The sequence below is a fragment of the Coregonus clupeaformis genome, chromosome 36 (genome assembly GCF_020615455.1).
Source record: "Coregonus clupeaformis isolate EN_2021a chromosome 36, ASM2061545v1, whole genome shotgun sequence".
Taxonomy (NCBI): Eukaryota; Metazoa; Chordata; class Actinopteri; order Salmoniformes; family Salmonidae; genus Coregonus; species Coregonus clupeaformis.
This window is the reverse complement of record NC_059227.1, coordinates 17,798,047-17,820,467: the sequence shown is the minus strand read 5'-3', so window position 1 is coordinate 17,820,467 and position 22,421 is coordinate 17,798,047. Positions and strand designations below refer to the sequence as shown.

General features: G+C 43.2%; 2 protein-coding genes across 2 annotated transcripts in view; both read left to right on the top strand.

Moving 5' to 3' along the window:
• Window positions 1-8,236, top strand: part of LOC121552657 (solute carrier family 35 member F1) — a 133,223-nt gene extending 124,987 nt beyond the window's left edge. The window contains exon 8 of the mRNA XM_041865648.1: window positions 7,910-8,236. Coding sequence (XP_041721582.1) covers window positions 7,910-8,134 — 225 coding nt within the window. The 3' untranslated portion in view covers window positions 8,135-8,236. The remainder of the gene's footprint in view (window positions 1-7,909) is intronic.
• Window positions 8,237-11,092: 2,856 nt separating this feature from the next.
• On the top strand, window positions 11,093-22,420 carry LOC121552456. The gene is made up of 8 exons (XM_041865394.2): window positions 11,093-11,419; window positions 13,169-13,448; window positions 13,873-14,001; window positions 15,073-15,330; window positions 15,772-15,863; window positions 17,754-17,935; window positions 19,143-19,312; window positions 21,785-22,420. Exons 1-8 carry the CDS (start codon window positions 11,153-11,155, stop codon window positions 21,964-21,966), a joined length of 1,560 nt encoding a protein of 519 aa, XP_041721328.1. The 5' UTR covers window positions 11,093-11,152; the 3' UTR covers window positions 21,967-22,420.
• Window position 22,421: the final 1 nt, after the last annotated feature.

The window sequence follows — 22,421 nt, the reverse complement described above, 5'->3', positions numbered from 1 at the left end:
TCAAATCAAATCAAATTGTATTTGTCACATGCGCCGAGTACAACAGGTGTAGACCTTACAGTGAAATGCTTACTTACAAGCCCTTAACCAACAATGCAGTTTTAAGAAAGAATACCTAAAATCAGAAATAAAAGTAACAAATAATTAAAGAGCAGCAGTAAAATAACAATAGCGAGGCTATATACAGGGTGTACTGGTACCAAGTCAATTACCGGTTAGTCGAGGTAATTAAGGTAATATGTAGATAGAGTTATTAAAGTGTATGTTTCAGTGGCACGAAATGCGAAGTTTCATTTATGCCCAGTATTTTTTTTATTAATCCCTCTATGCCTGTGACTGTGATGTTCATGTGACATTCATGTGTCATGTGATGTACAGGTAACTGCCAAAATAAAGGAAATATTGAGTAAAAAATCAAATCAAATCAAATGTTAAAATACAATTGTGTTTGTCACATGCTTTGTAAACAACAGGTGTAGACTAACAGTGAAATGGGTCCTTTTTCAACAATCCAGAGTTAAAGATGATTTAAAAAATGACATTGAAATAGTGACACAAGGAATAAACATACAGTGAATAACGAATAACAATGACAAGTAAAAAATAACATGGCTATATACAGGAAGTACCAGTACCGAGTCGATGTGCAGGTGTACGAGGTAATTGAGGTAGCTATGTACATATACTGTAGTTAGGGTTAAAGTGACTAGGCAACAGGATAGATAATAGACAGTAGCAGCAGCGGGTAGCCATTTGATTAGCTATTTAGCAGTCTTGTTTAGCAGTCTTATGGCTTGGGGGTAGAAGCTGTTCAGGGTCCTGTTGGTTCCAGACTTGGTGCACTGGTACCGCTTGCCGTGCAGTAGCAGAGAGAACAATCTATGGCTTGGGTGGCTGGAGCCTTTGAAAATGTTTTGGGTCTTACTCTGGCACCGCCTGGTATAGAGGTCCTGGATGGCAGAGAGCTCATCCCCAGTGATGTACTGGGCTGTACTCACCACCCTTTGTAGCACCTCGCGGACGGGTGCCTTGCAGTTGCCGTACCAAGCGGTGATGCAGCCATTCAAGATGCTGTCAATGGTGCAGCTGTAGAACTTTTTGAGGATCTGAGGGCCCATGCCAAATCTTTTCAGCCTCCTGAGGGGGAAGAGGCGCTGTCGTGTTAATTGTTAATTCCTTAGTGATGTGGACACTGAGGAACTTGAAGCTCTCGACCTGCTCCACTACAGCCCCATCGATGTGGATGGGGACATGCTAGTAAATGCTCCTAAATGAGCGATACAAAGTACTGTATATTGAAAGTAGTTGTGGTTCTGGAGTTAATTAAGCAATTAACATCCCATCATGCTCATGGTCATGTATACAAATGCCCAGTTGCCCATTATTTTGGCTACCATGGCTAGAAGAAGAGATCTGTGACTTTGAAAGATACTGTAGGTCTCAAAGGAGCATAGAGGGTTTAAAGGGTGTGTGTCTGTGTGTGTGTGTCTCAGTCACCAAATCTCAACCCAATTGAAACCTTATTGGGAGATTCTGGAGCGACGCCTGAGACAGCGTTTTCCACCACCTTCAACAAAACACCAAATTATGGAATTTATTGTGGAAGAATGGTGTCACATCCCTCCAATAGAGTTCCAGACACTTGTATAATCTATGCCAAGGCGTATTGAAGCTGTTCTGGTGGCTCGTGGTGGCCCAATGCCCTATTAAGACACTTTATGTTGGTGTTTCCTTTATTTTGACAGTTACCTGTAGGTATTTTGTGTTGTTTCTGTAAATGCATGGTCAAAATTCAAGCTCTATTCTTGATATGTACTCTGTGTATTCCTGTTAGTGTGCCGAGACAAACTGTTTTGTTCCTTGGTTGACTGTCCTTTGACTGTATATTTTCTAGTTGTTTTTTTTCTGGTCACAGGAGAATTGCTCCGTATTGCTGCAGCATAAGGCACATCTAGACACTCTCAGGCCAACGGCAACAGAGAGGCTGAATAAAACCTGCATGGGCTTTACTAATTAATACACATTCCTCAAAAGCTTTGAACACATCCGCCGAGCGGCAGTGGTGATGGTGGTGTGGTTGTCTGTAGATTTATGTGTGAGAGAGACTAGAGGGCTCGCTCATTCTCCCTGCTTCTCTCTCCTCTCTCCCTGCTTCCCTCTCCTCTCTCCCTGCTTCCCTCTCTCCTCTCTCCCTGCTTCCCTCTCTCCTCTCTCTCTGCTTCTCTCTCTCCTCTCTCCCTGCTTCCCTCTCCTCTCTCCCTGCTTCCCTCTCTCCTCTCTCCCTGCTTCTCTCTCTCCTCTCTCCCTGCTTCTCTCTCTCCCTGCTTCTCTCTCTCCTCTCTCTCCCTGCTTCTCGCTCTCCTCTCTCCCTGCTTCTCTCTCTCCTCTCTCCCTGCTTCTCTCTCTCCTCTCTCCCTGCTTCTCTCTCTCCTCTCTCCCTGCTTCTCTCTCTCCTCTCTCCCTGCTTCTCTCTCTCCTCTCTCCCTGCTTCTCTCCTTCTCTATTTCTCTCTGCATCTCTTTCCATCTCTCTCTCTCTCTCTCTCTCTCTCTCTGCATGGCCTGCCTCTGCTACAGCTAGGAGAGCATCAGATAGACAGTCACAGGGACACAGTCTCAGGGGCTGTCCACTTGTAGCTCAGCCCACCGATAAGGGGAGCAGAAATAATTAACATCCCATAACACCATGTCTCCCTGCTCCATCTTACAACATCTCTCCCACCCCACATCCCTGAGGGCAGCTAGCTTCAGCACCCAGGGGCACCTGTAATTTGGTAACGGTGTGGTAATCGTGTTAACCCAGGAGAGGGGCTGCCACCCACTGCACGCTGCCCAGAGATAGGAGACCGACATGGGCATCATGAATCCCCAGGCTCTGGAGACTGACATTGTGCCTGCTTCGGCACCCTGTTTTTGTGTCCTGAGGGGCCACCCTGAGAGGAAAGGAATCTACCGTATGTCTGTTCTGTATCTCTGCAGTGGTCTGAATGCGCCAAAAACCATCTTACAACTCAAAAGCATGCAAATCTTAAACTGACGTTTAATAATATATCATATCTGTGTTTGTTTTGAGATAGGAAGACTGATAGTGATAACGGGGCTGTTATGACCAGAGGCACTGGGGATGTTATTCCTGCTACTCCCATGAGGCTCAGCCTCATAGCATATTTAAGAAGGACCCATATCCAGCCCCTGGGGCCAAACATAAAACTCAGCCCAAATTGCAGCAAAACACAGACTCCTATGTTATCCCAGAGGCATTGGATTTTAAATGTCAACCAGTGCCTTACCTTTTGATGTTAGCAGTTTCCTCTGTTTACAGTTGGGAAGTTTTAGATTTAGAATGTTGCATCATACTAATGTTTATTATTGCACTGCAGTAATCTTACAGTAGCTGTAACTTTAGGTTATCTCTAATCAGGGACTGATTTAGACCTGGGAAACAGGCCAATAGAATCGTTGGTCAATCATTACATTACAGGTTACAGTACTGGTTACAATACAATACCGGTAATCAATCAATTAACTACCAGGGAAAAAAGAAAAGAAAACCAGCTGCACTGTGGTGTGAACTTCAAGGTTAGTATTTGAGTACCCTTGCAACAGTCTACATAGTGAGTGGCATGTAATCAAGGAGACTACTACAGTAGACCATGTCTCATTATTATACCTCAAAACATTGCCCATTCAAAGTTGCAGTTGAGTTATTAGTTGATTTCAGCAACAGCCCCCTTCAATACACCAATCAGAACACACCGTCAGGAGCCTTATTTGAGCTTGTGCCACTTTAGTTCTGTCTAACTCTAATTGGAACACTACTATGACCTGATATGTCGTGTTATCATATTGATATGTGTGAATAGAATGTATGAATCACATAAAGCTCCATTGACATGCAGACTGAGTAATGTAACATTCTCATTGGAGCTTCGGGCCTTTACATTCTTAGATGTACTGTGTGAATTTGGCCTGTTTTAGTATTCACTGTGTACTGCTGTGTCAACACAACTGACTGGTTGGTACTTGAGTATCACTTTCCGTCTCTCACAAGTTATAGGGTCAGTACCCATGTCTATCTGTAAATCCATGTCTGGGAAGCCATGTCTGGAGCATCTTGGTTGGTTTTGTATGAATCATAACAGGGATTATTCCAGAATGTCTGTTTTGCTCTCATACTTAGTGCAGAAAAAACATTATGTTATGTTTATTTACCCCCATCAATCCTGTCTAGGAAGACATTTTTACTGTGTATCTCTCAAATGTATAAAGAAATGGCTGGTTGAAATATGGTTGTTTGTCCTCGTTCAATTAACTAAATCACAAGATGGTAATACCACGTACCCCTGCACATTGACTCGGTACTGGTACTCCTTGTATATAGGTTCGTTATTGTTATTTTATTGCGTTACAATTTCCTTTTTTTTTTTCTTGTTTGCTAATAACTTTATTTGTATGTTATGTTTAGTTTTTTTACTTTTGAACTCTGCATTGTTGGGAAAGGTCACGTAAGTAAGCGTTTCACGGTAAAGTCTACACTATATTCGGCACATGTGACAAATAAAATAGGATTTGATTTTGATTACCACCCTGTCCATTGACAGGTTCCTGCTTTGCCAAGGATGTGACGTCAGTGTGACTCGTAATAGATGTTCACTAAAAATAGAAAGAAAAATGTAGACATACTGTTCTCAAATGCTCATTACCTCATCCTCTGCAAAGTACATTTCATTACTTTCCTATTTCCTAACTTCAGTTTCTACTTGTTGCATTTTCCAGAATTGTGCCATGAGTAGCCCTCGAGGCAGCCTCTTGGAAACTCAGAACACTGCTTGGTCTGCTATTACAATGCTCTCAATGTGTATCATCTCATCAGACAGAGATGCTTCACTATTTCTTACTTTACTTTACTATCATACTATCCAGGTCTTTGCCCAAACAGTTTGAGCTTCTACTTCTAAAAATCCACCTTTCCAGAAATAAGTCTCTCACTGTTGCCGCTTGCTACAGACCCCCCTCAGCCCCCAGCTGTGCCCTGGACACCATATGTGAATTGATTGCCCCCCATTTATCCTCAGAGTTTGTACTGCTTGGTGACCTAAATTGGGATATGCTTAATACCCCAGCCATCCTACAATCCAAGCTAGATGCCCTCAACCTCACGCAAATTATCAACGAACCTACCAGGTACAACCCTAAATCCGTAAACATGGGTACCCTCATAGATATCATCCTGACTAACATACCCTCTAAATACACCTCAGTTGTCTTCAACCAGGATCTCAGCGATCACTGCCTTATTGCCTGCGTCCGTAACGGGTCCGCGGTCAAACGACCACCCCTCATCACTGTCAAACGCTCCCTAAAACACTTTAGCGAGAGGCCTTCCTAATTGACCTGGCCCAGGTATCCTGGATGGATATAGATCTCATTCCGTCAGTAGAGGATGCCTGGTTGTTCCTTAAAAGTAATTTCCTCTCAATCTTAAATAAACATGCCCCATTCAAAAAATACAGAACTAAGAACCGATATAGCCCCTGGTTCTCCTCAGACTTGACTGCCCTTGACCAGCACAAAAACATCCTGTGGCGCACAGCATTAGCATCAAATAGCCCCGCGATATGCAACTTTTCAGGGAAGTTAGGAACCAATATACACAAGCAGTCAGGAAAGCAAAGGCTAACTTTTTTCAAACAGAAATTTGCATCCTGTAGCACTAACTCCAAAAAAGTTTTGGGACACTGTAAAGTCCATGGAGAATAAGAGCACTTCCTCCCAGCTGCCCACTGCACTGAGGCTAGGAAACACTATCACCACCGATAAATCTACAATAATCGAGAATTTCAACAAGCATTTTGCTACAGCTGGCCATGCTTTCCATCTGGCTACCACTAACCCGGCCACCAACTCTGCACCCTCTGCTGCAACTTGCCCATGCCCCCCCCGCTTCTCCTTCACACAAATTCAGACAGCTGATGTTTTGAAAGCGCTGCAAAATCTGGACCCCTACAAATCAGCTGGGCTAGACAATCTGGACCCTTTCTTTCTAAAACTAGCCGCTGAAATTGTCGCTACCCCTATTACTAGTCTGTTCAACCTCTCTTTCATAACGTCTGAGATCCCCAGAGATTGAAAAGCTGCCGCGGTCATCCCCCTCTTCAAAGGGGGGTGACACTCTAGATCCAAACTGCTACAGACCTATATCCATCCTGCCCTGCCTTTCAAAGTATTCGAAAGCCAAGTTAACAAACAGATCATCGACCATTTCGAATACCACCGTACCTTCTCCGCTATGCAATCCGGTTTCCGAGCTGGTCACGGGTGCACTTCAGCCACGCTCAAGGTCCTAAACGATATTATAACCGCGATTGATAATAGACAGTACTGTGCAGCCGTCTTCATCGACCTGGCCAAGGCTTTCGACTCTGTCAACCACCGCATTCTTATTGGCAGACTAAATAGCCTTGGTTTCTCAAATGACTGCCTTGCCTGGTTCACCAACTACTTCTCAGATAGAGTTCAGTGTGTCAAATCGGAGGGCCTGTTGTCTGGACCTATGGCAGTCTCTATGGGGGGTGCCACAGGGTTCAATTCTTGGGCCGACACTTTTCTCCGTGTATATCAATGATGTCGCTCTTGCTGCTGGTGACTCTCAGATCCACCTCTACGCAGACGACACCATTTTGTATACATCTGGCCCTTCATTGGACACTGTGTTAACAAACCTCCAAACGAGCTTCAATGCCATACAACAATCCTTCAGTAGCCTCCAACTGCTCTTAAACACTAGTAAAACTAAATGCATGCTTTTCAATCGAACGCTGCTGGCACCCGCCCACCCGACTAGAATCACCACTCTCGACGGGTCTGACCTAGAGTATGTGGACAACTACAAATACCTAGGTGTCTGGTTAGACTGTAAACTCAACTTCCAGACTCACATAAAGAATCTCCAATCCAAAGTTAAATCTAGAATCGGCTTCCTATTTCGCAATAAAGCCTCCTTCACTCATGCTGCCAAACATGCCCTCGTAAAACTGACTATCCTACCGATCCTTGACTTCGGCGATGTAATTTACAAAATAGCCTCCAACACTCTACTCAGCAAATTGGATGTAGTCTATCACAGTGCCATCCGTTTTGTCTCCAAAGCCCCATACACTACCCACCACTGTGACCTGTACGCTCTTGTTGGCTGGTCCTCACTACATGTTCGTCGTCAAACCCACTGGCTCCAGGCCATCTATAAATCACTGCTAGGCAAATCCCCGCCTTATCTTAGCTCATTGGTCACCATAGCAGCACCCACCCGTAGTCTGCGCTCCAGCAGGTATATCTCACTGGTCATTCCCAAAGCCAACACCTCCTTTGGCCGCCATTCCTTCCAGTTCTCTGCTGCCAATGACTGGAACGAATTGCAAAAATCTCTGAAGCTGGAGACTCTTATCTCCCTCAATAACTTTAAGCATCAGTTGTCAGAGCACCTTACCGATCACTGCACCTGTACACAGCCCATCCGAAATTAGCCCACCCAACTACCTCATCCCTATATTGTTATTTATTTTGCTCTTTTGCACCCCAGTATCTCTATTTGCACATAATCTCTTGCACATCTAGCATTCCAGTGTTAATACTATTGTAATTATTCTGCACTATAGCCTATTTATTGCCTTACCTCCATAACTTGCTACATTTGCACACACTGTATATATATTTTCTGTTGTATTTCTGACTTTATGTTTTTTTTTTACCCCATATGTAACTCTGTGTTGTTTTTATTGCACTACTTTGCTTTATCTTGGCCAGGTCGCAGTTGTAAATGAGAACCTGTTCTCAACTGGCTTACCTGGTTAAATAAAGGTGAAATAAAAAAATAAAAAATAAAACTGAGTGTGTTTGTGTGTCTGTTCCAGTTTTCAGGGCTCTACCTCCTTTCCTTCCTCATCATCGTGCTGGGTCTGGTCCTCTACACCTCCTCCTCCACCTACGTGGCACAGGACCCACGCGTCTACAAGCATTTCCGCAACGCCGGCCACCCCATCACGGACACGCCCACTCTGGGGCCCCTGGAACCCTCGGTGACCTATACCAGCCTAAGGCAGGAGATAGAGGAGGAGCCTCGCATCAGAGTGGCCTGAGGGGGTGGGACCTAATCATCCACTGCCCCTCCTCCCCGGATTCTGTACAGAGAGAATGATCACTGAATGATACAAATATAATCGAAAACATGTAGCAAACAAGCAAAAGTACACTGTGATCGCAAACTGTGAATAGATAGCAGTGGCTATTTCTGATTTTGAAGATTTGTTTCATGTATAGAAATATACTGTTACCCCATCACGTTCCCTCGTACTGTACATTTGACATGTTTAGAAGGTTTTGTGCTTAATACTTGTGTAAATGCTCAATTGTGACTTTTTTTTATATGAGCACAAAACGTAATTGTATTTTAAGCTTTGAGTTTGCGCTGTGGGTTATCTCAGTGTTTTATTGTTCCCTCAAATCGATCTCTTTTTGTAAAACTCCCCCGTTAAAGCATCATGTCCAGAGATACGATAAAGTAATACACAGACTTAACATGAGTCAGTGCCTTACTATGTATTACTGTTGTGTGTTAGAGCCGCACATTATAAATGGCCCCTTCCCTGTAAGTCCAGCATTGTCCGAGGACATTAGATACTGATGAAGCCCCTCCAGTTATATTAATTTATAAACTGGGTGGTTCGAACCCTGAATGCTGATTGGCTGACAAAACATTTAATTTTACTGCTCTAATTACGTTGTTAACCAGTTTATAATAGCAATAAGGCACCTTGGGGGTTTGTGGTATATGGCCAATATACCACGGCTAAGGGCTGTATCCAGGCACTCCGCATTGCGTCATGCATAAGAACAGTCCTTAGCCGTGGTATATTAGCCATATACCACACCTCCTCGTGCCTTATTGCTTAAATGAACTCTACTTAGAACACTGTGGATTGCTTCTCTGCATTACATTTAGTCTGCCCTTACAACTACTAACCCACAGATATGACAACCTTCCATGTTGGAACCATTATCTCCTGAGGCAAATGGGTATAAAGACAAATATATCAGGATTCCTAATGGAGTGAAGTGATTATTGTACATTTGGTTCATTGTTGATATGTACACTGAACTGTAGTTGATTAAAAAAAATAAGACCTGATTGTAAAAATGTGATGATTACAATGCACTTGTCATTCCAGAATTGTGATGTTCTGTTTTATTGATTGTCCAGCTGTTGGACTGTATTTTAAGTGTGTTCCTTTTTATTCCCTGCTGGATTTTATCCAAAGCACATTAATGAAGTTATTTGGAACAGATTTCTTTCAAAGTATTATTATCCCCTGTTTTTTGTATTATATTTGATTTTGGTGTATTGGAGCACTTGCTGTCAGAAACGTTGCCTAAAATAAAGTTTATTTGTCTGAAATGCTGAGAATTCGGTTTTATTAAAAATCACACCACTCAAAACATGTTACCAGAAACACTCAAAAAAGTACTCAATAAAAAGGCTTTTCATAGCAATTTGGGGTTTCAGTGAAGATTCGTAGCAAATAAACACACAGAAACATGAGCACTATTTGCAACTGCATATTGTTGAGAGAATGGTTGGGCAGATACATTTATTATTACTTAGTCAGATAACCTCATCCAGAATTCATTATGGAGCTCATCGCTGTGCAGGTCCAGAACTAAAACACTAGAAGAGCAGGTCATGTTGAAACAGTCAACTGTTAATTTAGTTGTTAATTTTTATTATATTCTAGAATACGGTATGTAGAACATTGTAACATTCATTTTGGCAGACCAAACAAATGCACTTTGGTCATAGGGACTTCAGATTGCAATATTTTTTTATATCGTTTTTTTCAAAACGTTATATGATATGCTAAAGTGGGTCTGCACATATGCAGCAGGATGTTATAACAAAATCAGTCTACAGGTAACTGCCAAAATAAAGGAAACACCAACATAGTGTGATAATAGGGCGTTGAGCTGCCAGAACAATGTGCCTTGGCATAGATTCTACAAGTGTCTGGAACTCTATTATTTGGCATTTGGTTGATAGTGGTGGAGAACGCTTGTCTCAGGCGCCGCTCCAGAATCTTCCATAAGTGTTCAACTGGGTTGAGATCTGGTGACACACACACACCCTTTGAAACCCCTATGCTCCTTTGAGACCCCTTTTTCAAAGTCACTGAGATGTAGTCAAAATAATGGGCAACTGGGCATTTTTATACATGACCCTAAGCATGATGGTATGTTAATTGCTTAATTAACTCAGAAAACCACACCTGTGTGGAAGAACCTGCTTTCAATATACTTTGTATCCCTCGTACTCAAGTGTTTTCTTTATTTTCGCAGTTACCTGTATATGGAATATCAGAGAAAACACATCTCTTACTTTGCATACTGCATTGCACTTCAAATACAATACACAATCTTAACATTGCCAAAAGTTTAAAGGAAAGGTTGCTGTCTTGTGTTAGGCCTATAATGTACTATCAATATTCTGAAGATTGTGTTGGTACTTAGGCTGTAATTTGTTTAAATCACCAAGTTGAGTTAAAATAGTACTGATTACATGGGTAGGCCCATGGGTAGGCCTAAACCTTTTCGTCAACTTAAAGTCCTCATATAGCAGTGGCATACTCTATGATGTAAACAGAACATAATCTGCAGTTTTCCATAGGGAATTACCATTTTATATTTGCATGTTCTAAATGGGATTGGCTGTGGTAATGTATTAACTGTAAAAGGTTTTGTCTTTGTCAAATAGAGATGAGAGAAGTATGTAATTTATACAAGCTTCATCCTGATGATCACCACGCAATTAGTTGATAAATCAATTTTACCTAAAGTAATGGTAGGCTACCTACATACATTATTGAATGGTACAGCCTGAACAGGTGCGCTTGATTTAGATCGCCCCGGGTCAGTTTGCACTTTGGAAAAGCCTATTCGTCATTTGGTAGTTCACTGCGCGAACCCCACTCACTCGGCGCGCCAGGCAAGCTCAATCAAACGTCCATCGTGCCCAGGTGTAAAACTTCCCCGTTTGACTGGCACAATGGTACGTTCCTAAACTTTAAATCCCTCTCAAGCATGGGCGACTTTGGCAGGTGGCAAACATGGCACTCCACTACGGTAGTTGGGAGGATGAGTTGCAGGGACAGTTCTCGCTTTTATCCGCGACTTCGTTTGAGGTCAAAGAAGAAAGCGAGCAATGGGAGTACACACATGGAAGCTCAAACACGGGGATACTAGACTTGAGTGACGAAGTCTTTATTCTCATCCTACGACGGCTGGATCCCACGTCTCTTTTGAGAGTTGGGAGCACCTGCCGAACCCTGTTTCGAGTTTGTTCCTGCAACTCACTGTGGACAAGACACTTCCAGGTAATGTAAAAATGTATATTGAATTAGTAGTATTAGACTTAGTATTTTGAGATAGACCCGACATTTGCTGATCCTCTTGTGAATGAATAAAGTTGTTAGGTTATGCATTGCACCAACAAACTTACAGATTGTTACACGAGAATGTGATTTAACCAAGATGTTTTGTATATATTACTGGCAGTTACAGGATGGGTACTATTTGGTGTAGTACAGAGAATTTTCGACCAACTTTAGCGATACTGCCTTTGCCCTCGATTCGTGGAAAGAGTATCCATGTCGTGTCCACTTGCAGTGGGTCCGTTTGAATGTAGAAAATGCTCAATTAAAAATACTCATTTTTTGCTCCATGAAGTAATCCAACAATGAATGTATGTTGCGATCTTGTCTCTTTCATTTTCTCATTGAAAGAGACTGGTGGGTGTCTAGACCAATATCGGACCAAAGGCCTTTACCGTTACTTATAGTCCAAGGCCCATACATATTCTGTTTAAAGGCGGAATTGGCTCTGGAAGCCAAAACAGTCAAATACTCAAGCTGAACGTGACTCGATTCTCAATTGCTGTACAGTTCCGGAAACATAAATCCTATCTACTTTTTTTTAAATCACATTTAAAATAATTTCACAGATGCAAAATGCACACTTACAGTACACTGTTTTAAGCTGCAGCTGACAGTATTTTTCAGTGACAACACGTTTGTGGGGTCGTACTAATTAGCCATCTGCGTCGATTTGGAGAAACAGATGGCTAATTAGCACAGGTAGGCTGTTTTCTGTAGACATGCTCTGTAACATGGGAATATGGCGTTGTGGGAACCCTAACCCTATAAAGGTGTATCAATTGAACCATTTTGTTTTTGAAAATGATTTCTCACAGATATGAAAGATGAGGTTCTTATGCTTCCAAAACCTTACCGCAAGCCATGCCTGTTAATATTCAGACCCAGCGTCAGGGCTCTTAAAGCTGCAAATTGTAACTATATGTGTGACTGACAAATTCTCATAGAAATGTCAATCTGTTTTCCTCAATAAAAGCAAGTATAAGAAGTGGTAGATCTGTTCTATTTGTGGCATTTTTTATATGCTTTCCATTAAGTTTAGTTTGTCTTAGTTTCAGTTTTGTACACCAGTTTAAACTACAATATCTTTGGTTATGGAAAAGAGATTTCACAGCGGTTTAGATGGCACAATGATTCGCTACACTATCTTGCTGCTTGTTTTGTCACAAACTGAAATTAAGCAGACTGGGAATTTCATCAACCAGGAAACATAGTGCATCTTTAACAAAACTCCCCTGTACAGAAGACCCCTCCATCCAATGACTTATGTGTAATGTAATGGAACTGAGTCATGATCAAGTGCTAGTGGGTGTCCACCCCAAGGTGCTGCATGTCATAATGACAAAAACCTTTCTCGATCAATGAGAGAAGATTTGAAATAGACAAGATGGCGGCGTACACATTGTTGGATTACTTTATGGAGCAAAACAAAATCTATAAAAAAACATTAATTTTCTCAATTCAAACTGACCCCCTGCAACTGGAAAGACATTTTGAGACGTGTTTCCATGAATTGAGGATGAAGCCTGTATCGCTGAGGTTGGTCAAATTCTGTGTTACACCAAACCGTACCGATTCTGTAACTCCTAGTAATGGATACCAAACATCTTTGGTTAAATCACATTATCTGGTGTAACAATCTGTAGCTAGCATTGCACGTTCACTTGTAGGCTTTTTCATCTCTCTACGCAGACCTCATTTGGAGTCCCGTTTGCCACCGCCACCTGCTCCATCTCTGCCAAGAGTGTCTTCCGTTTGATCTTCATGTGGCGAACTCTCTTCAGAAACCTGCACTGTAACCGGTCTCTTCAGGAGAAGCTCTTTGCAGAGATCCCATTCCCACCACACAAGTACTGGGTCCAGTGGCTGGTTCTGGAAGAGAATGTTCCTCTGCCCTCAGTGAGACTGCCCTGCACTGACATAGAGAGCTTATGGGGAATTGAGAAGGAAGTGTTGGAAGGTAAAGTCCAAGGTGAGTTCATTTATTTTAGCAGTTTGGCTCCTAGGCATTGCCACCCCTTAATATTAAAACGTGTGCACCTGCCACTTCTCGTGAAGATAGTCATGCAGATGCGGGCAGTACAGGAGCATCATGGCAAAAACTGGCCAATAGTCTTCCCCCAGACCATCAGGCTGCTGAATAGCCACCACTAGTCAGCTACCTGCTCACACTGTACCCCTCCTGCACCACTGGACTCCCCCACCCCCCACCCCACCCCAGTGGTCATTTAACATGTTACAGTTGTAAATGTGTATTTTTGTTTCATTCTTCCCTTTAACCTGCACTTTTGGAGCTCGGCGCTTAACCTCTTCACTGTAGCCTGCATTTACATCTGCATCAGGTAGTGGAGGAATGTTGTTCACTTGAATATTGAAACGGTTTTGTTCTTTGGCAGACAAAGATGATGATGATGATGCGGGCAGAATGCTGAAGTTTGAATGGAAGGAGCTGTATGCCTTGGCTCTTGAGCATCATGGAAGCATTGCCAAGCTTTTCCAGCATGTTCTCAACCAACAGAGCAATGGTAGGTCATATGGGGCATACCATCTTTAGCTTGGTACTTTTTGTTCAGTCCATATGCTGTTAATTGGCTAAAGGTGGGGTATTTTTGCTGGGATCAATTTTAAGATTTGTCTGCTTTCTACAGCCAGTTATGAATTGTAATTAATCTCTTGACTGTGACCGCAATGGAATTCAAAGGTGGTAATGTCCTTTATTGCCTTCTAAGAGCCTGCTGCCATTTGTTATTCAGATGGACTTTTTGGCAGTGCAGATGAAGGCTCCTGACTGTTGTGCTGTATTACTGGCCAACTTATTTGTGAATTCTGGCCAAAAACATGGCTGTCCCAATGGGTAAAGAAAATGTTTAGTAATTTTTTTAGAAGTTGACACCACACCTATAAGCGACAACTTTATTTCATCTTCAAAACAGAGCTCTGCTCTTACTCATCATACTCAGTCTCTTGAATGTTGTACTGGGAAGCACAAAATTGCCATTTTACTCTGGAAAACCTTTGAGCTGTATCCCCTTGCTGGATTTTGGTTTATTACAGAAACTGTCTGTTTTATGATGGAAGACATCAAGGTAAAAAAGCGTATCAATTTATTTTGCTCTGCTGAGCCGCTTCAAAGTGTTTCTATCAGCTGGTGATATGGGGAGCGGAAACTAGACGCATAGTTTGTCTGACCTGTCACCCTCCGGATTATGAGTAATGTTTTACCCTCTGGACTGAAGCACTAGCCCTGCCTGTCATATACCATCTGAAACCAACAGCCTAGTCCAATAGGCAGGGCAATGTTTAGGGCAGCTAATGGCCTACAGGCCTTACTTGTATTTATATGTTCCATTTAATGATCCCAAAATAATTACACAAACTCTAAATTACTTTGTGGCAGACAGGCATCGATCTGTCCATCGATAAATGAGTCCTGTTTTCCCTGTAGCTTTTAGACTCAGCTGGCTTTAGATGGGGACTGTTGTGATGGCCATTTATTGGAACATAAATGCAATTTTACATTTGACATGCAGAGCATCCACTTGTGCTAAAGGTTTCTACCCTGATGCAGACTTCTCTCCCCTCTCCTACCCTACCAGACCACTGTGAGCTGGAGGCCATGTTCAGTCAGTACAGCCAGTGTCGGTTCCAGTGGCTCTTCACCTATTGGTTGTTCCGCCAGCCAGCGCCCTTTGACAGGCAGCTCAGGGCCATCTACCTGCAGTGGCGGAAGCACAACAAGAGGAAGGTGGCGTCCTGGGGAGGCACGTTGTGTGACATCAGGTACCTGGCCTCATTGCACCACATCACCACCGACTACTGGAGGGGCAAGCTGGCCCGTGGTGACGAGACTGTGGGTAAGTAGCAGATGTTGCTCCTCACCCTATAATTTTATTCTGCTGTGTTAATGTTATGCACAGTCATGACACACTCTTATTTGGAGTGGATCAAATCTTTAGTTTTTTTCTGGATTTGTTTTAGAACGGTGCCCCCTCAGGTCATAAATATACTTCGCTCATGTTATATTCATTTTCTATGCCCCAAGAATATCATACCACCTTGTCTTATGACTGTTAATGATATAATGTATTTATACATTAATTGGACCAGTGAGTATAGGGCAATGAATAAGCCTCGCCATGCACAGAGGCTCTTCTATGTCGCGTTACCCTGTGGTGCTCCGTTGTCTGTTGTACTTTGACAGGTCTTGTACAAAGCCTCCCGTGATCAAATGGCTCAGCATGGAGCTCTCACGGCTGCTGGCTTTCATGTCAAGTATCTATTCTCCTTCCTCCCAGGAATTCAGACTGTGGACAACTATTTCTCCATGTGTAAGTCACTGGTGGCCTGGATTTTAGGGCGTGACTGGGGCAGATTGAAACGCAAGAAGGTATGTTAAAGGAGCTTTTTTCTGTATGACCTTAAATGACTTGGTGTCAGGCAAAATGAGTGGAGTGTACCTACCAACACGAGGGCTCAAGCTGTGTTTTTGCCCACAGCATTTGTAGCACCATGCTGAAAAAGTCATAGGTGAGACGCCTTCAGACTGCTTGTATACAAATGACATCTTGCCATCTATTCAGTGGTGTCTGTAGTATTCCATCAGAGTGAATCTCCAGAGCATTAGCTCTGTGCTGGTGATTTCACAAGTCACAGATTGAACAGGCAGCAGGAAGCTCCCAATCTCATGTAATGGGCTGCTAAATGAATTATAGACCTATCAGTGCATGTCCCACTCAATTACATTTCATGTGTGAATACAGTTGAGCTGCAAGAATGTACTCCATAGCCAGCAATACAGTCAAGGACAGTGTTACCAAGAAAATAGAAAACAACAGATTGGCACGTAAACAGTTTATGGAAGCAATTATGACTGGGATTATTTGCTCATCTGGTTTACTTAATGTATAGAAATGGAAAACCACTTGTGAAATGTAGACTCAGCGACATGACGTTGCCACGAGCAGCACCGCAGATATTGAGATGCAAGATGTTGCTCTGTCACACAGTATTTGCGCATGTGCACGGTTTCGCTTCACGCTGTTACAGCGTGGTAGCCACGGAAGTTGAGCCTCAAGCTTCAATGTTCTTAGTAGTTGCAGAATTTACACTATGCTGTTTACGTTCTGCATCGGTCATATCGCTAAGTCTACCTTAACTTTCGCATGACCGTAGCCTCAATGACATCCGTTCAGATCATCAAAGCTGGTTTCAACTCCCCTGGTCCATAATCCCTTCATAATGACTTAACTTTTTTGATTAGCCTGTTGTATTGAGTTGTTACTGTGTTACCTGCTCAGTGTACTTGTATACTTTGAAACGTTAGTATTTTATTAGTCTCTCTCTATGAAATGTTATGTGTGGCTATTTTGACATTTCTCTTGAAATATATTTTTAATCTCAATGAGACTAACCTGGTAAAATAAAGAAATACAGACGTGGACACCCCTTCAAATTAGTGGTTTCGGCTATTTCAGCCACACCCGTTGCTGACAGGTGTATAAAATTGAGTACACAGCCATGCAATCTCCATCGACAAACACTGGAAGTAGAATGGTCTTACTCAAGAGCTCAGTGATTTTCAACGCGGCACCGTTCTAGGAGTGGTGTAAAGCTCGCCGCCATTGGACTCTGGAGCAGTGGAAATGCGTTCTGGAGTGATTCATCACACTTCACCATCTGGTGGTCCGACAGACTAATCTGGGTTTGGTGGATGCCAGGAGAACGCTACCTGCCCGACTGCGTAGTGCCAACTGTAACCTTTGGTGGCGGAATAATGGTCTGGGGCTGTTTTTCATGGTTCGGGCTAGGCCCCTTAGTTCCAGTGACAGGAAATCTTAATGCTACAGCATACAATGACGTTCTAGATGATTCTGTGCTTCTGCACAGAGCCTTGACCTCAACCCAATCGAACACCTTTGGGATGAATTGGAACGCCGACTGCGAGCCAGGCCTAATCGCCCAACATCGGTGCCCAACCTCACTAATGCTCTTGTGACTGAATGGAAGCAAGTTCCCGCTGCAATGTTCCAACATCTAGTGGAAAGCTTTCCCAGAAGAGTGGAGGCTGTTATAGCAGCAAAGGAGGGGGGACGGACGGACGGACAGAACAACTCTAATATTAATGGCCATGATTTTGGAATGAAATGTTTGATGTCCACATACTTCTGGTTTGGTCATGTAGTGTTTTATTTTCGCTATTCAGCTTTTAGCTGAACTAAAACGTAAGATGTAGTGTTTGATGCTCCTAAGTGTTACTGTATGTGGTGACTGCGTTCAGGTGTATGAGGACACACTGGAGGGTGTGTACCTGCTGCTGAGGAGGGAGATGCAGGAGACCCTGGTGGAGCATGAGAGGTTCTGGCAGGTGGCCAAGGTCCAGATGACCCGAGTGTGCACCTTGGAGGAGACTGCCGCGAACTACGTCAACTGGAAGATGATTGAGACACTGCCCTACTACAAGTATGTTTCTGTGTTCCAAAGTTTGGGACTCGTAATCAGGATTTCAGATACTTATTGAGGGAATATGGGATTACTGGTTGGGTTTGGAAGAAAACTGTTAGCTAGAAAAGCCTCTTGACCTCTTAGCAGTCACCGCTTGACTTCAATAACCGTCCCATTTTCAAAAAGTGTCCTTTGGTTTGGCTCATATCCTGGGCTACCTGATGAGAATTCGGCCCATAAGACTGTTGCGTGTGATTAGCTATAAAGTGATTCTACTATTAAAAAGTGAGTTGCGCTACTTGAGGGGCGTGCTGCTGGTATGCTCTTTGACAGGGCTTTGAAGCCTGGGTGAAAAAGTGTTGAGTATCGGGGCCCTGGTGGTAGCTTCAAACACAGCGCCCGCAGCGCAGCACCCAGTGCTAGCCACTGTCAGTCTATGATGTTTGAACTTAAAGACTGCTCATCCCCTCGACCTATACAGTGAAGTTCATCAGAAGCACTCAAACCCAGAGATGAATGACATTTTTCCAAATTGTGTTTTTCCCCTGCCTTAAGGAGAGAGGAGCTGAAAGAAAGCCCTGACTGGCTGCAGGACTGAATTTAATGACTGCTTGAGAATAAAAAGCCTTTCACAATGGTATTATCAATGTAATATTTAAAATGCCCTTAGTATTCAGAGCCTCTATCCTGGCTGGGTGAGTCACTTAATATTCTGATAATCCACATTGACACTTTGGCAAGATAGGTTGTTAGCATAACGTGAGCTCTCTGAAAGTTACTTTGGCCACAGCACTTTCCTCCTCCATCACAGTAGACATCCCTAGAGATTTGGGTCTTGAATATAATGAACAGTTTCTTCTAAGAGATGACAAATCGCCTTCATGGTGTTATCCATTTTATTTTTTACTCTGTATTCTTGCACATGCTATTCTCCAGTCCCTATGTGGTTTGATAATGTGAAATGTGTCCCTGCGTCTAAAAGAATGATGTGCATATTAGCGATTGGCTCAAAGAAACTGAAAATACTCTTTCCTTGCTACTACAAAGGGTCTCAATACGGGGCCACCCACCTGTTCATATCTGCATTTTCTGTGTTTTGTTTCACTCATTTCTTTTTGTATCAGGAACATCTGGAATGTATTATCTGTCATTCTTTAATATGCATTCATTTTAGCGATATTGCCATTAGAACTGGCTGAAGTGTAACTCTCTGGCCATCCCTCAGGCTGTACATGGTGTCAGGCAATGTGGTGTACCTGGACCACGTGCAGGGCTTCCTCCACAGGAAGAGGCTGGTCCAGGACTGGATCTTCATGAAGGAGAACACCTGGGTCAGACAGCTGCTGCCTGGTGACCTCTACCCTCTGCTGGAGTTTGACACCAAGCTCTCCCAAGGTATAGTAGGACCTCTGTTCTCCTGTATATATCCACCCTATCAGCCACAAGGTTGTTCTCCAGTAGACAGTGTACAAAACATTAGGAACCTTCCAAATATTGAGTTGCACCCCCTTTTGCCCTCAGAACAGCCTCAATTCGTTGGGACATGGACTCTACAAGGTGTTGAAAGCGTTCCACAGGGATGCTAGCCCATGTTGACTCAATGTTTCCTACAGTTGTGTCAAGTTGGCTGGGTGTCCTTTGGGTGGTGGACCATTCTTGATACACACAGGAAACTGTTGAGCGTGGAAACCCAGCAGCATTGCAGTTCTTGACACAAACCGGTGCGCCTGGCACCTACTGCCATACCCCATTCAAAGGCTCTTAAATATGTTTTGTCTTGCCCTTTCACCCTCTGAATGGCATACATACACAAACATCATCTTTAACCTGTCACTTTCACCTGGTCAGTCTGTCATGGCAGGTGTCCATAATATTTTGTACACTGTATACTCCCCCACCACCCAATCAGCTACAGAAGGTTGTGTTTTCCAGTACACCCACCCCATCAGCCACAAAAGGTTGTCTCTGAAGACTCCAATGCTTAAATTTCCCTCTTTCTATTGAGTTTTTCAAAGCTGTCCTTTCTCATTTTAGTTTCTTACTATACTGAACAAAAATATCAATGCAACGATTTTATGGAGTTACAGTTCATATAAGGAAATTAGTCAATTGAAACAAATTCATTAGGGCCTAATCTACGGATTTCACATGACTGGGCAGGGATGCAGCATGGGTCATGGGTCACCAGCCAATCGGAATGAGTTTCTCCCAACAAAAGGGCTTTATTACAGACATAAATACTCAGTTTCATCAGCTGTCTGGGTGGCTGGTCTCGGATGATCCCGCAGGTGAAGAAGCCCAATGTGGAGATCCTGGGCTGGCGTGGTTACCCGTGGTCTGCGGTTGTGAGGCCGGTCGGATGTACTGCCAAATTCTCTAAAACTACATTTGGCGGCGTCTTATGGGAGAGAAATGAACATTACATTCTCTGGCAACAGCTCTGATGGACATTCCTGCAGTCAGCATGCCAATTGCACACTCCCTCAACTTGAGACATCTGTGGCATTGTGTTGTGTGACAAATCCACACATTTTAGTGGCCTTTTATTGTCCCCAGCACAAGGTGCACCTGTGTAATGATCATGCTTCTTGATATGCCACACCTGTCAGGTGGATGGATTATCTTGGCAAATGAGAAATGCTCACTAACAGGGATTTAAACACATTTGTGCACGATTTTAGAGAAATAAGCTTTTGTGCGTCTGGAATTTCAGCTCATGAAACATGGGACCAACACTTTTTACATGGGGTTTTTTACATTTTTGTTCAGTATAGTTTAACTTTGTAGCGTTGAGGTAGATTTTTCAGCCTTTAAGGGCTCTATTCAATCTGCATCGGAAGTTCAGGTTTACAGCCCGATTTGCCTTTTACATTTTAATGTTCCCACTTTAGCGGAGACTACGTTCACGTTAAACGCTGCGTATGTCGGCACCATCTGAAATGACCTTTACATTTCTATCGCTGAATCTTTAATGCTTCAGCTTTACAGATTGAATAGAGCCCTACCATGATATTGATCGTAATCAGTATTTGATTGCGACAAAACAAATGTTATTGGGTGGTATGCATTCCTCCTACTGTACAACGGGAGGAAATCCCCTCCAGGGTGGGAGGTATTGAATGCAAGTGGTTTTACATCATTTACCCTGGGCTGTGCTACAGCCATCCATCATTGGATCCCGAGTGGCGCAGCGGTCTAAGACACTGCATCTCAGTGCTTGAGGCGTCACTACAGACCCCCTGGTTCGATTCCAGGCTGTATCACAACCGGCCGTGATTGGCAGTCCCATAGGGCGGCGCACAATTGGCCCAGCATCGTCCGGGTTTGGCCGGTGTAGGCGACCATTGTAAATAAGAATTTGTTCTTAACTGACTTGCCTAGTTAAATAAAGGTAAAATAAATTGGCCCTGGCCATGAGGTTGTCAACCCTGTAAAATGCCTTAATTAGGATTTAGTACCTTGGCCTGCCCATGGCAGACTGACCCATGGTCCTGATGATCATAGATGGACACAACCAAAGAGGCCATTTGTCTTGTTTACAAGCTTCAAATAATGGCTTTTCAGGTCTGTTCCTTCTGCTGCACCTGTAGTGCTTCCAATACACACAGTATGTGTTCCTAGGAGGGTTTCCTGTAGTGGATGGCTACACAAATGCTTTTTTTTTCTTATACACAGGCACACAAAGGTGTGGATCTGCCAATATTGTCCTGGTTTGGTTGGAAGATGTGGTGTTTGCATGGCATTCAGTACGGTTGACGTGGTTTGTGGGGCTATTATGTTTCTGAGGGTATAGTTTGATCTTCACTGTTGTGATGTGGTCTACTGATATGTTGCGGGGCTATTGTCTGACCGTGTCTCCCTTTACAGACAGCCTGCATGGCGACTCCATGCCAGCCCAGCTGAGCAGGGTGATCTGGCTATACCTCCACTCTGGACAGCCGCTCTACCTGGAGGCAGTGAAAGGCCTGGTGCTGCAATGTGCTCAGGCCAGTCTGGGCCACTTCTGCAGCCTCTCCCCTGGCCTCTCCATACAGCCCCATGTCAGCTAGCTGGCTAACACAGATTGACCACCAGACCACTGTTTTTAGACGCTCTACGATGTACAGTACCCCTTTTTATATATTTTCTTTACTGGACCCAGTGTCCACAGTGCTTTTTCTATCACATTCAGCTTTTAGCTAGGGCTGGTGAGATGGAATTGCTCTTGATTTTAAATGACTTTTTAAACTTTTTAATCTTGATGTGCAGTAGTTAATTGATTTTATGTACTTTGTAGTAACCTAGATTGTAGAAACCTTGTTTGCTGTCATGTAATTATGCTACAGCTAACATTTGGGCCAAACCACTGACATTTTTTTAATTGATCAATCATTATTCTCCTCAAATGGTGGTAGTGAATTGATTCAAAGCCTAACAATGTTTGGCCAATTTAACAACAAAGGCTAAACTTGTAACAGTGCTGGGTTGCTGTATAATGAATAAAACAACTCATTGACAAACTGAT

Excerpts from the sequence above, each read along its gene's own strand:
- LOC121552456 (XM_041865394.2), top strand. The coding sequence starts at position 11,153 with ATGGCACTCCACTACGGTAGTTGGGAGGATGAGTTGCAGGGACAGTTC. Across the intron at positions 14,002-15,072 it reads TCTCAACCAACAGAGCAATG|ACCACTGTGAGCTGGAGGCC; the intron begins GTAGGTCATATG and ends CTACCCTACCAG. Across the intron at positions 15,331-15,771 it reads CCGTGGTGACGAGACTGTGG|GAATTCAGACTGTGGACAAC; the intron begins GTAAGTAGCAGA and ends CCTTCCTCCCAG.